This window comes from Hyperolius riggenbachi, chromosome 6, assembly GCF_040937935.1.
Source record: "Hyperolius riggenbachi isolate aHypRig1 chromosome 6, aHypRig1.pri, whole genome shotgun sequence".
NCBI classification, from domain to species: Eukaryota; Metazoa; Chordata; class Amphibia; order Anura; family Hyperoliidae; genus Hyperolius; species Hyperolius riggenbachi.
In genome coordinates, this window is record NC_090651.1 from 294,695,222 (window position 1) to 294,708,836 (window position 13,615).

A 13,615-nucleotide genomic window follows, 5' to 3' on the forward strand; every position below is an offset into this window, starting at 1 on the left:
CTGAGGAGTTGATAGTAACACCCCTGTGCAGAAAATGATTCAGTCCATCAGGTCTTGTATCTGCAAATAACAGGATGTTTTTAAAGCAGACAGAGAGAATGAGCAGTGTGAAGAAATACATTCTCCTAGTACTAGTGGTAATGTCTGCCCTAACATACAATGTTAAAAAGGTTGTTTTTATCAAAAGTTGCCCTTTAAGAGCTGATCTCTTGGCAAGCCAATGAGGAGGGGATGGGGTGCGGGATGGGGGTGAGGGGGAGAGGAACTAAACATTACAGCAGCTTGGAGTGATACAGAACATTGTCATACTCCTGTTTTAGGTGAGGTGTAATGACTTTTTCATGTGGTGTGTCTTCTATAGTGCCCTCAACCTTATGCATGTTTCTTCTGTATTTACTTGTAGGTACCAACTGGGTGATGGAAATCATGAGCCTCATCCACAGAAATGGTGACTTCACCTGGTGCCAGGAGGTCCCAAACTTCGTAAGAATCCCCTGGCTTGATGTTAGCGGTGAGGGCCAAAAATTAGTGGATGAATGCAAATCTCCTCGATTATTCTCAACACATTTGCCTGTGCAGTTTTTTCCCAAGTCCTTATTGTCTTCAAAAGCAAAGGTGCGTTTTGAATACCAAAGTTGGTCTATTACAGTAAGCATGATAAGATTCTTGAGTGGAATCTGTACTCAACATTGTTGTGCTTGGTAGCCAATGAAAGACAGCTTTCAGTTTGAATATGTTAATCTAATATGTTTGGAATTCCATGTGATTCTTTTTTCAAACTGTGGAGAGCAAAGAAAGAACCCTGTCACATTGTTATTGTTGTCTATGTGGATGAGGAGAATGCAGGAGTTGCAGGAAGCCACCTTGTGGTAGGCCAACAGAACTCCATGTAACAGAACAATGAAACAGTGCCACCAGCAGATGAAACAACAAAGTGACAACATTATAACAAAGAGCAACTTTATGTCAAATGTCTGCAGGCATTTTAATGTTGCTCTTTGTTAGAATGTTGTCACTTTCATTGTTCTGTTACATGGAGTTTTGTTGGCCTACCACAAGGTGGCTCTCTGCAGCTCTTGCATTCTCCTTATACTTGTTAATAAATGTAGATACAATTTCCTTTTGTTGTCTATGATCACATGGGAGAAATCCCTTTCCATTCATGTGACTGTTAACATAGTAGAGAAAAAACACTTTTTAATGGGAATGCTCGCAGCAATATTATTCTGAGAGATACCTCAGCCCTTCTTCTTTCTAACTCTTCTCAAAGTTATCTGAAAGTTCTCCTGCTACACGTTGTGCACAAATACTTATACATAAGTAGCACTCTGTGCACAGTCCAACATATCAACATTTCTGTAGGCCTGTTTGTTGCTCTAATGACTAGGTTTCAAACACATGGTACTGCGCACCCCAGGAGGTACTTTAGTTGGGCTCAGGGGGTACTTGAACTTTTCATAGTCAATATATTATATTACGTTTTGAGATTAAAACAATGATTAACTATAAATTAACCTGGATAAGTATGTATATTTAAAGTGGATCTGAGATGAACTTTTACTCATTGCATAATTGTGTTCCTTTCCTATTGTTTATAGGGCATTCCTCAAGCCAAATACTTTTTTTTTTTTTAATACTCTAATTCCCTATAAACTAAACAAGCCTCGCCCACAGGTTTTCAGAGAGCCAAGGCATTTTCAGACAGTAGCAAGGGCTCATGGGAGCTCAGTCTGGGCAGGAGGAGGGGAAGGTGTTACTAGCCATTGATTTCAGAGGCAGAGAGGAGGAGGGGGGATTAGGTTTTTTTTTGCTCAAGATGCAGATAAGCTTGCCTGTGTGTAATGTTTACAAACAACATGGCTGCTGTCACTGTATCACAGGAAGAAATAATCATATTCTATTAAAGCGGTCTGTAGCTAGATTTGCTGTGTACACTATCTAAACTTTAGATAAGATATATAGACAAGTTACTTGTTATAGTTAGTTTTTCATCTCGGATCCGCTTTAATGAAAAGTATCAAGTTAAATGTGAAATGCATTTATAATCTACACTTTTATGAAGTACTCCTAAGACATGCGACAAGGGGTACTTGAGATGTTGGCAAGTGAGATTCCTCCAAATTACAGTATAGACCAGTGATGGCTAACCTTGGTACTCCAGCTGTGACAAAACTACAAATCCCATCATGCATCTGCCTCCCCGAGTTATGCTTAGAGCTGTCAGAGTATTTGCAATGCCTCATGGGACTTGTAGTTCCACCACAGCTGGAGTGCCAAAGTTAGCCATCACTGGTATAGACTCTTTTCTCACTTTTTCACTAGTAGTTATATGTTGGTCTGGGGAATGAGATATAGGGCCAGTTCTAGTAACAATGGAGCCCCATGGTTAAAATTAACCTGGGAGCCCCCCAACAGACACCCCCACAGCCAAAAAAATAACAACAACATTAAGGGCCCTTTGTTACAGCCAAATTTCCCTTAAAGCACGTAAGCTGACCCCCCTTCCCGATCACTGCCCCAACTTAATTGTTCTCCCCAGGGGTCCTGCAATTCATCCTGCAGGTGAGACAGAACTCTGCCAAATAATTGCAGGGGGCCCCAGGGAGCAAAGTTAAGTTGGGAGGGGGGGGAAGGAGACACCTTAGGGGCCCCTACAAGCTTTGGGGCCCTTGGGCAATTTCCCCCTTTGTCTCTATGCCAGCAACAGCCCTAATGGGATACAGGAGCATTTTTTTTTTAAATTCTTGAAAATCTTTAATAATTTATTTTCCTTATGGTGTTTTTTTTTAGGTTATTTATACAGCCAGGAATCCAAAAGACGTGTTGGTGTCTCTGTATCACTTTGCTCACATGACGTACGTCATTAAGAAGCCTAATAGTTTTGAGGAATTCATGGAGGATTTCTTGCAGGGCAGATGTAAGTGTAAATCATATTTTCAGAATGTGTGTGAAAAAACAGTTGAGATGAAAATATGGGACCACAGAGAGCCAATATGGTGTAATAAGTTGGATGGAATGAGTAAAACATGTAGTATTATACTCACAAGAGAAGGTCACTGCCTAGGCAAATACTGCTAGATCAGGTGGGAAGACTAACCAGATGCCACTTACACACACGCCCATGAGGTGGCGCCACTAGGCCAATTCCTGAGAGATTTCATGTTGAAATCGCTGAGGTTTATGGGCAGCTGACAAATCTCTCTCTAATCAGATTTGATCAGAGAAAAATCTGTCTCTTGGTCAAATCTACCCATCATCACTAGATGTATGGCCACCTTAAGTTAGTCCCTTTCTGTTTTCCTTGTACAGCAAGTGTAAAGGCCCATACACACGTTGGATTTTTCTGAACGACGGGTCGTTTGAACGTCCCGTCGTTCAGTCGTCCGCCGGGCGGATCGCTCAAGACCAGTCTTATCACCCGAACGACAGTCTGTACACACGCCCGATTTGGCGTGCAGACGGCTGGACGCCGGGACGTTCAAACTACCCGTCGTTCGGAAAAATCCGACGTGCGTATGGGCCTTTAATAAACTAAAGCTGTTATCTCTCCAAATGAGCAGACAAACAGAAAGTCAAATTTAGGGTACATACACACTTCAAATCGGGTGTGTGTACAAATGGTCGTTTAGCTGATAAGACTGGATTTGACTGATCCGTCAAGCGGATCAGTCAAAACCAGCGTTATCAGCTGAACGACCTGTTCAGACGTTGAAATGACCGGTCGTTTGGAAAAATCTGACGTGTGTACGCACCTTTGGTCTGATGTCCTGACAAGGAAATACAAGACAAAACACTTTTATCTGGCTGACAAAACAATCCTAATAAGTGTAACGATTGTGGAACTTTCTCCGTGATCAGCGCACAACGCGTGCGCTGACACGGCGGAAATCCTCCACAAGCGTGTAATTGCAGGCACCCAGCAAAAGGTGCTACGCACCTGTAGAGGGTAATTCCTGTCGGCAGATGGCGCTGGGGAGTGCAGAGGAACCAATCCTCTGTACCTCCACAAATGCCAGACAGGAATTGTACGAAGCGCAGAACGCAATCGCAAGAGAGGCGATTGCGAATGAGAACGAGCAAAGGGACAGGTTGTATGTGTGTGCGCCAATCCAGTCGCCACCCCGCGACCGCGCACACACAACAGCAGATATGAAATAGGAACGCGATCGCGAGAGGTGCGATCGCCAGACGTGACACAAGGCAGATCAGGACAGAATACGAGGGTAGCAAAGGCACAGTAAATAATACAATGAGAAGATGCGGAAAACAACAAACGCTAGCTAACCGCGAACACCGCACTCATTCGCAACAGTGCACGCGGTTATGCGCGGTCTCCACGTGATAAGCACAATAGAGACAAGCACGCCTAACTAACCATCGACAGACAAACATGAAACAGAGGACGCGAACGCTTGGTTAACGGTTACCTCACCGAGCCTCCAGCAAGCGGTCGTAGCAGATAAGACAGACACACAAAAACAGGGACAAGCGAGAGATAGGATCCACAGCACTAGCGAAAAGTGGCTAGCGCGATTCAGGTACAGAGTAGCAGAACAGAAGGATCCCCAGCGCTAGCGAAAAGTAGCTAGCGCGATCCCAGGAGACAAAACAGAAGGATCCCCAGCGCTAGCGAATATGTAGCTAGCGCGATCCCAGGAGACAGAACAGAAGGATCCCCAGCGCTAGCAAAGAGTAGCTAGTGCGATCCCAGGAGACAGAACAGAAGAGATAGCTGGTAGCAACCGCTGCACCAGCTATACTCCAAGAACAGAGATCAGAACCATTTCCTGTCAACCACCATAGGGACAGGACAATGGCAACAGGCAAGACAAGACAGAATAGGCAATACAGATAATACAATCCTAACTGCACTAGGGAAATCTGCCTAGCGCAGATTCAGGAATTACTCTAAGCTGATGTTCAAACAGAGAGCAAGGCTGACACCCCACCAGGAGTGTTACATAGGACGAAATCCTTATGAACAGCCAAGCATTGTGGGAAAGACATAGTACTTATAGTACACGCCTCCAATGAATGTGGCCAGGCAATTTGCATGACAACGTATGCAAATTCCTCTGCAAGCACAAGCTGCAAAACTGACAGAAGCTCTTCTTTCCAGAGTCCTGCAGCATGCAAACCTACACAATGGTCAAAAGGCTGGCTGCCTGCACATGCAGCTGAGCAAATCATCACAATAAGGTTTAGAGTTGAAAAGTTCAAAGGGTTGTTACCACTGTTTTTTTTTTTTGCAACTAAATAAAGCAGATTTAAGCTTAAAAATTAAAAACTTAAAAATTCAGATCTTAAACTGGAAATAAAAATATGAGACTATGTTCTCTGTTTTCTGAACACTGTTTGCCTTGTTCCTTTTTTCAATTGTGCCTGATAGTACCTTTTGGATCCTGGTTTGATCACATCAAAGGCTGGATACAGATGAAAGACAAATGCAACTTCCTGTTTCTTACTTATGAAGACCTGAAAAAGGTAATTTAACGTATGTGTTATTTATAAGCATGTTATTAAAATTAAGGATTAAGTCATACAAGTTATTACTCGCCCAGCAACACGATTACTGTCTGGGAGTCACCAGAATGTACCAGCATAACATTGCTAGCAACATTGTGCTGCTCTGTGGCTAATGAGTGAATACCAGACTAGTTCAGCTATTGACAGAGCAGCAGCTTATTTGTCCATTGCTAATGACATTATGCCAGATATTGGAAGCATACATGGCCAGAGCTGGATTTGTACTCTTTACCGCCCAAGGCCACTGTCACCAGCTGCCGCCCTTCAGTATAGATAGCGAGACGACCCCTCCCCCTTCCCTCTAGTATAGGTAGCCTGATGACCCCCCCCCATATAGGTAGCCAGATGACCCCTACCCCTTTCCCTCCAGTATAGGTAGCCAGATGACTCCCTTAATCCTTCCTTTTACCACTCACCCTTTCAGTATAGGTAGCCAGCTTGCCTTCACACTGCAGCAGCTGTCAGTGTCACTGATTCCTCCGCTTGTCTCCAGTGCCGAAGCTTTCTCTTCTTTTCCGTCTCCAATGCTGCACAAGTTTATAGCCGCCGGCCACAATGCAAACGTGCACAGAGAACAAGGTGGCTGCTGCACAGGCGGCTAGCAGCAGAGTAGTGCAGTCAGGTGCTTGCCTGATCTCCCTGCATTGCAGTATTTGCAAACTTACAAATGCTGCACAAGTTTAGTCTGCTGCTTTGGTGCCCTTGCTCCTGTGGTGCCCTAGGCCATGGCCTAGGTGGCCTTGGCCTAAATACGGCCCTGCACATGGCAATTCTCTCCTGGTGATCCTGTCACTGGATGTAGAATCCCCCATGTTACATAAGCCTTACAGAAATTAAACCAGATAATAAATGAAAGCTGAAATGCTCCCTATTCCCCCTGACTGGCTGAATTACTGGGCCGACTAGCAGAGGATCCAGACGCCTGGCCTGGGAGTACAGCAAGGGACAGATGAGCCTGAATGGGGCTGGAGGAAACCCCAGGTATGTATAAATGTTTCCTTTTTTTTACATATCAGGTTCACTCTAACCTCCCTGGTGGTATGAATGATACTTTCCAAACTTTTAATTAGCTTTTAGACCCTAAAAATCTGAATAAATCATACTGCGGAGAGATCTGCAGAAGCCCTGCACAGACTCACCTCCCTCCACTGTAATAATCTTTTTTATACTTTCAGGATATTAGGGGAGCTGTGAAAACCATAAGCACATTTCTCGGGAAGGAGTTGAACGAACAGACTATTGACTTGGTGGTTGAGCACTCCAGCTTCAGCAGCATGAAAGCCAACAAAATGAGTAACAACAGCCTAGCTCCAGAAACCGTCATGAATCCAAAAAAGAATAATTTTTTGAGGAAAGGTAATACTATGTAATAGTCAATTTTGTGCTAACCCATTTTGCTTGGTTCACACATAACAAGCTGTCCTGTCAGTTTTGTATATGTTTCTGTGGCTGTATTCACATATAAAAGGTATACATTTCAGGTTCAGTCAGGTAAGGCTGCGTTCCCACTTGAGTGGAGAAGGGACATTTTTTTCCGTTCTCCGCTCATTGCTAAAATGACAGTGAACTTTATTCTATTTTATAAACAGGAGCTGTTCACACTTGTCACTCTGCAATGGATCCAGAGATAATCTGTGCAGTCTGCAATAATCCTGGACAGGCGAATGCATTCCCCATATAGCCTATGAGGGTAACGCATCTGCCCTGGGCTAGAAATCCCACCACCACTTGGCCCCTGTACACAGCCCAGTGGCCAGCAGAAGCATGGGGATCTCCACTGGACTGCAAAAGACCAATGGGTATCCTGACCAACAGGGAGAATTCTCATTGGTTCATGGTGGACCAATGAAAATTCTCCTTGTTGCTAGGGAGAATTCATTCCTATGGCACGGGTGTCAAACTCATATAGAAAGTGGGACGAAACTGAACACTGGGACCTAGTCGTGGGCCAACCACAATGTCTACTTGGCCACCTTCCTCCCTTATAAAGTTCTCTGGTGTCTGATGACTCCCCTACAACCCCTACACAGTTCCCTGGTGTCTAGGAGCCCCCACCCACCCCTATACAGTTCCCAATGTGTTTAGTGCTTTCACCCTACCTCCCCCAAATGGTTTCCCTGGTATTATAGTGCTTCACCTTCAATATAGCTTCCCTAGTGGTCTAGAATGGGCCAAAAATAATGCAAAGTGGGGAAACCACTTGGGGGCCAAATTTACGGCTCTGAGGGCCAGATTTGGCCCATAGGCCAGACTTTGACGTGTACGTCCTATGGAGAGCCCCATGCTGCTGCCAGCCTCTGGGCTGAGTACAGAGGGACGGAGCGGCAACGAGTTGTGGCGGGACATGTGAGTGGCTTAGCAGATGTGCTTACCAAGTTCTGTTTTGCATCGGCTGAAGTAGGAACCGAGCCTTACACTAATAGAAAACTGATGCAAAACTGACAGGACAGTACTGGAGTGGATCGGAAATGTACAGATTTATGTGTGAACCAAGTCTTATCCCTGGTGTGTTCATTTACACAGGATAAGGACCTTTAACCTGTTCGGTGACTCTTCACCATTAGATATTTCAGGAAAAATTTGGATTTCACTGCTGCAGCTGCTAGTTCTGTTCTGCCCAATGCAATACAATGCAAAGCAGAGCCTGGATTGTGCCCTTCTGTACTGCTGCTGCCCATGTGCACCCCAAGCTAACAGTGGGAGTGATTGCGGCAAGACCTGACATTTCTGATCTATATAATGGTATATTCATTGTAATACGGATCAAACAGTTCCAATAGATTTTAATTTCATTAGACTTATTAGTGATTTTATGTAGAATTCAATGTCTAATTTTTTAAAAAGATCGAGTAGCCTATGGCCACATTAAAGAGAACCTGAGGCAAAGCTCAGATTCCATTTCAATTTACAGCCAGCTAAGAATTTCCAAAGTAAGCTCAAACTACACTTCTTAAAGGGCAACTGTACTTCTTAAAGGACAACTGTAAAGACATGGATATGAAGGCTGCCATATTTATTTCCTTTTAAACAATACCAGTTGCCTGGGTGCCCTGCCAAGCCTCTGCTTCTAATACTTTTAGCCACAGACTCTGAAAAAGCATGCAGCAGATCAGGTGTTTCTGACATTATTGTCAGATCTGTCAAGATTAGCTGCATGCTTAGTCTGGTGTTATTCAGACATTACCGCAGCCAAATAGATCAGGAATTAGCTGCGCAAGGCAGAAGCCACTGTTATTTGCAACACTTTTCACTAATCCAGTGTTTGTGTATTCCTGTATGCTGATTTCTGTGTAAATATTGTGCAATGACTGTTTATATGCACAGTAAATAAAACTAATCAACTTATAATAATGTTTGTTATCAGTCCTTGTAATATAAGGAGGCAAACTGAGAACACTGACTATTCCTGAAAGGGGGATTGTCAGCCACAAAATCAAATTCCATTTACCCACTGTTCTGTGTTTATTATGTAGTCTACCTGCAGTCTGCAAGCTTTCCAATATAATCATAAATGTGTCTGCTGTTATCAGTTAACAGCTGTCTGCTGTTATCTCAGTCAGTCTGGGAGAGGAAAGCTTGTTATCTTCCCTACCACATGCCTGCTCCTTACTGATTGGCTGAGGGCAGTTTACTGTGACACGAAGCTAAGAAAGGGAAATACACCTCTTCCCTCTGCAAAAGCTGCTAAAATACGATCTATGCTGTGCTCACATGTGTTTACAAAGCAAGCTAGATATTGCAGTGCAGTTTCTAGGACAAAAATAGTAAGGGAGGAAATGGCATCAGGATTGGCTTCAGTCCGAAGCAGTAAAGATGTAAAAATCCTGGAACAGTTTTTGCTTTATTTATTGTATGAAATTCACTGAAATCAAAACATGGACATTACATATGTTATGTAAGTAGAACAAGTATTTATCTACTTATATATGTTTTTTCCCTGGTATAGTATGACTGACCCTGCTTCTTTAACAAAAGTGAGATGAATAGATGACTGTCACTACTGAGACCTCTGGATAAAACAGAAAAGTAACATATTGTCTTCATTTCTGTTTATTTACCTTTTCAGGCATTATAGGTGATTGGAAAAACCACTTTATGGAAAAACAGAGCGAACACATGGATACAATATATCGGGAGAAGATGAAAGATCTTAACATTAAATTCACTTGGGATGAGATTGAAGACCACTTATGACACTGTACTGAAACAATAACAAGACAAGAAATAGTGAAATAATGTAAATGTAATAAATATGCTAAAAAGGAGGTGATTCTGTCTTATTTTCATTTTACAACAATAATTCAGATTCAGACTGGAGTCCTTACATACATTACTCACTAGATGGCACTCAGGTTCTGTAGAAATGACTAAACAAAAAAGAAAAAAAGGGTGGAGGGCATAGTGGCAGTGTCCTCAAAACTGCAAAGATTACACAATCATTATCTATCGTTCCAAATGGGGTCCTCATAAAAGAAGTAGTGAAGAAGAACATAGGGTAAGTGAGGTCTTCCAAATAGAGGTAACAGTAAAAAAGGGCGCAGGAGGCTAGTGGACAAATCGGGCGCCGCCATTCAAACCCATAATAAATATCGTTTAATGGGCGCCCGATAGGAAAAAAGGGCGCCGGAGAAAAATAACGTTTTAAAAGCGGCGCCCGGAGACTTAATGTTTTATTACTGCTTCTCATGATTACACATTATTTAATGATTTATACATTTTTTAATATTATTTTTAAACGAAAAACAGTACAATATTTTTTTCAAACATTATTTTTAAACGAAAAACAGTACAATTTTATTTTTTTTACATTATTTTTAAACGAAAAAACCGCACAATATGTTTTTGAAACGTTATTAATGCTTATCACAGGGGGGTCTTAGGTTTAGGCACCAACAGGGGGGTCTTAGGTTTAGGCACCAACAGGGGGGTCTTAGGTTTAGGCACCAACAGGGGGGTCTTAGGTTTAGGCACCAACAGGGGGGTCTTAGGTTTAGGCACCAACAGGGGGGTCTTAGGTTTAGGCACCAACACGGGGGTCTTAGGTTTAGGCACCAACAGGGGGGTCTTAGGTTTAGGCACCAACACGGGGGTCTTAGGTTTAGGCACCAACAGGGGGGTCTTAGGTTTAGGCACCAACACGGGGGTCTTAGGTTTAGGCACCAACAGGGGGGTCTTAGGTTTAGGCACCAACACGGGGGTCTTAGGTTTAGGCACCAACAGGGGGGTCTTAGGTTTAGGCACCAACACGGGGGTCTTAGGTTTAGGCACCAACAGGGGGGTCTTAGGTTTAGGCACCAACAGGGGGGGTCTTAGGTTTAGGCACCAACAGGGGGTCTTAGGTTTAGGCACCAACAGGGGGGTCTTAGGTTTAGGCACTAACAGGGGGGTCTAGGGGTTAGGGGTAGGTACAGGGAGGGTTACTTAGTAATTTTTTTTTTAAACGTTATTATACGTTTCACTATTTAAACGAAAGATTAACGTTTTTACAATTGCCGATTTAATGCACATTATTTAATGATTTAAAACTTTATAAAATATTAATTTTAAACGAAATACAGTACAATACATTTTTAAACGTTATCCATGCTTATCGTTTAAAACCCCGCGCCCTTTTTTCCCAGCGCCCCTTTTTAACGTACGCCCAAATGGAACACTATAGGTATTAACTACTAGAAAACTGTAAATAAAGCCTATTTTATTAGACATTTAAAGGCACATAAAAGTTTTAAAATCCAGTTGTACTGTAAAGGTGGCCATACATCTATAGTTTTTGTGGCCCAACCGACCATCTGATTCAATAACTTTATCAAATTAGATAAAAATTAGTGCTGCAACAAACATACCCAATTGGCGATTCAACCGATTTCGGGCCCTAAGCAGTCGAATATATTGAATGAGCAAGCTGGAAAATCTCAGGACAACATGGTTGATTGGGTGTGCCATGGTAATAGTGTGTGGTATCACAACAAAAGCAGTGGAACCTGGCCGCTGTATCCTCAAATTTAAAGCGGAACTGTAAATTCCTGTAAAAAAAAACTTACCTTGGGCTTCCCCAAGCCCCCAGCAGTCGTCCTGTCCCGTGCTGGTCCTGCATGAGCCTCCGTTCTCCCACGCCAGCTACTTTCGTTACCGCCATCGATGGCAACAGCCAGGCTATGCAAAGCTTTCTTTGCATTCCCGCCCGCTATCGCGTCCTGCGCAGCTATTAAAGACAAACAAAGACAAACACTTATATAGCGCTTTTCTCCTGGCGGACTCAAAGCGCCAGAGCTGCAGCCACTAGGACGCGCTCTATAAGCAGTAGCAGTGTTGGGGAGATTTGCCTAAGGTCACCTGCTGAATAGGTGCTGGCTTACTGAACAGGCAGAGCCGATATTCGAACCCAGGTCTCCTGTGTCAGAGGCAGAGCCCATAACCATTATTAGCGCAGGATGTATTGCGGGCTGGAATGCGAAGAAAGCTTCACGTAGCCCGGGGCGCGCTGGCGCAGTTTCAATCGACTTGCAAGTCGGCGGTAACGAAAGTAGCGGGCGCAGGAGAACGGAGGCTCGTACAGGACCGGCGCGGGACAGGACGGCTGCCAGGGGCTTGGGGAAGCCCTAGGTAAGTGAAAATGTTTTTTTACAGGAATTTACAGTTCCACTTTAAGTGTGCCTTTCCCGGGGCCTGTGCATACAAATCTCACCTGTTCCAGCTGCCATGACTGTCCTGCTGCTCCACTTCTCATTTGCTGCTTCTTCCCATCACCGCCAGGCGCATGCATATGACATCACACATGCACCACATGCGATACGTGGCTACCACGTGATGGCTGAATGTGATGGCATAGCTCATAGGGAAGCAGCAGATAAGACCAGGAGCAGCTGGATAGTCGCATCAGCAGCTGGAGCAGGTGAGATGTGAATGAACAGGCACCAGGGGGCACATTAACATTTGGGGGACAGCGGACAGGCAGTGGAGGAGGTGTCCAATTCTGGAGAGATTTCATTCTGAAATCAATCTGGAATTGGCCTGCGGTGTATGCGCAGCCAACGGATCTCTCTCTTGGTCCATCTGCCCTTTTATTGCTTGATGTATGGGCACCATTATGCCCATTCAATTGTTCTTTTGTCGCACAGCTGGTATATCATTCGGTGTGACTTTTTGGCACTGGTGTGGTGCGATTGTTCGTACAGCTCCAATTGTAAAAGGACCCTTACAGAGTGGGCTAGAAGTGACTAAAGTGTTTGATGGAAAAAACTGAGGCTAACAGCGTGATACATTTCTTGTACTTGAAGAGTAATAGTGCCCATCCAAAAAAATACTCTTCATTCTGTTCAGACTACGGTAACATCTGTTATAACAGGTCATGCCATGTTTGTTTCTGAAAAGGGGTGAGCAAACTAGGAATCCAGTCTGCAGATACTTTAGACATGTGCAGTTTGTCATGATTAATTTTCCACAAACTACCATTGCTGAGGCCAGTTTCAATGATGATCATTTCGAAGGTTGTTCGTCAAAGTGGCCACATCATCCAACAATTATAGTCTTAGCTTGCCTGTGATGGACATGTGACCACTTTCCATAAACTGCCATAATTGCATCATAAATTAGCCAGGCACTATTACCCTTTAAAATGAAGGAACTTTATTACACTGCGAGCCTCAGTCTTTTCCATCTCACACTTTAGTCACTTCTGGCACAATCTCTAAAAGCAATTAAGGATACAATGAGATGATTTTGTCAACATCATGCACTTAGGGACCAATTATGACACTGACAAAATGTTGTCAATATGCCATAATAACTTCCGGTTGATAATTAAAACTTTACAATACCCCCTTGTACATAAGCTTTGTACAACAGCAATGACCAGTGCCCAAATCCAGCAGTCACAATGACTGTAATTGTCCAGAAAAGGTATTAACAAGGTGCTGAGAAATAGCAAGGGATCTTTCACTGTCTTGCAATGTTCTAACAAATAGTACAGTCTATAGCCTCAGCAGCTTTCGACACTGTTAGTTGATCATGAAATCTTGTTAACAGGTTGCAAGAGTACTGATGGCTTAGTTCTCCAGTAGTTCCAACTCCTTCAAAACACAAAGGGTTT

The 13,615-nt window shown here is 43.5% G+C and overlaps 1 protein-coding gene across 5 annotated transcripts in view; it reads left to right on the top strand.

Moving 5' to 3' along the window:
- The window catches only part of LOC137521613 (sulfotransferase 2B1-like), a 121,116-nt gene extending 111,325 nt beyond the window's left edge, over positions 1-9,791 (top strand). For all 5 annotated transcript variants that reach the window (XM_068241088.1, XM_068241089.1, XM_068241091.1 and 2 more), the window contains 5 exons: positions 404-615; positions 2,791-2,917; positions 5,390-5,484; positions 6,702-6,882; positions 9,593-9,791. In XM_068241088.1, coding sequence (XP_068097189.1) covers positions 404-615; positions 2,791-2,917; positions 5,390-5,484; positions 6,702-6,882; positions 9,593-9,720 — 743 coding nt within the window. In that variant the 3' untranslated portion in view covers positions 9,721-9,791. The remainder of the gene's footprint in view (positions 1-403; positions 616-2,790; positions 2,918-5,389; positions 5,485-6,701; positions 6,883-9,592) is intronic.
- Positions 9,792-13,615: the final 3,824 nt, after the last annotated feature.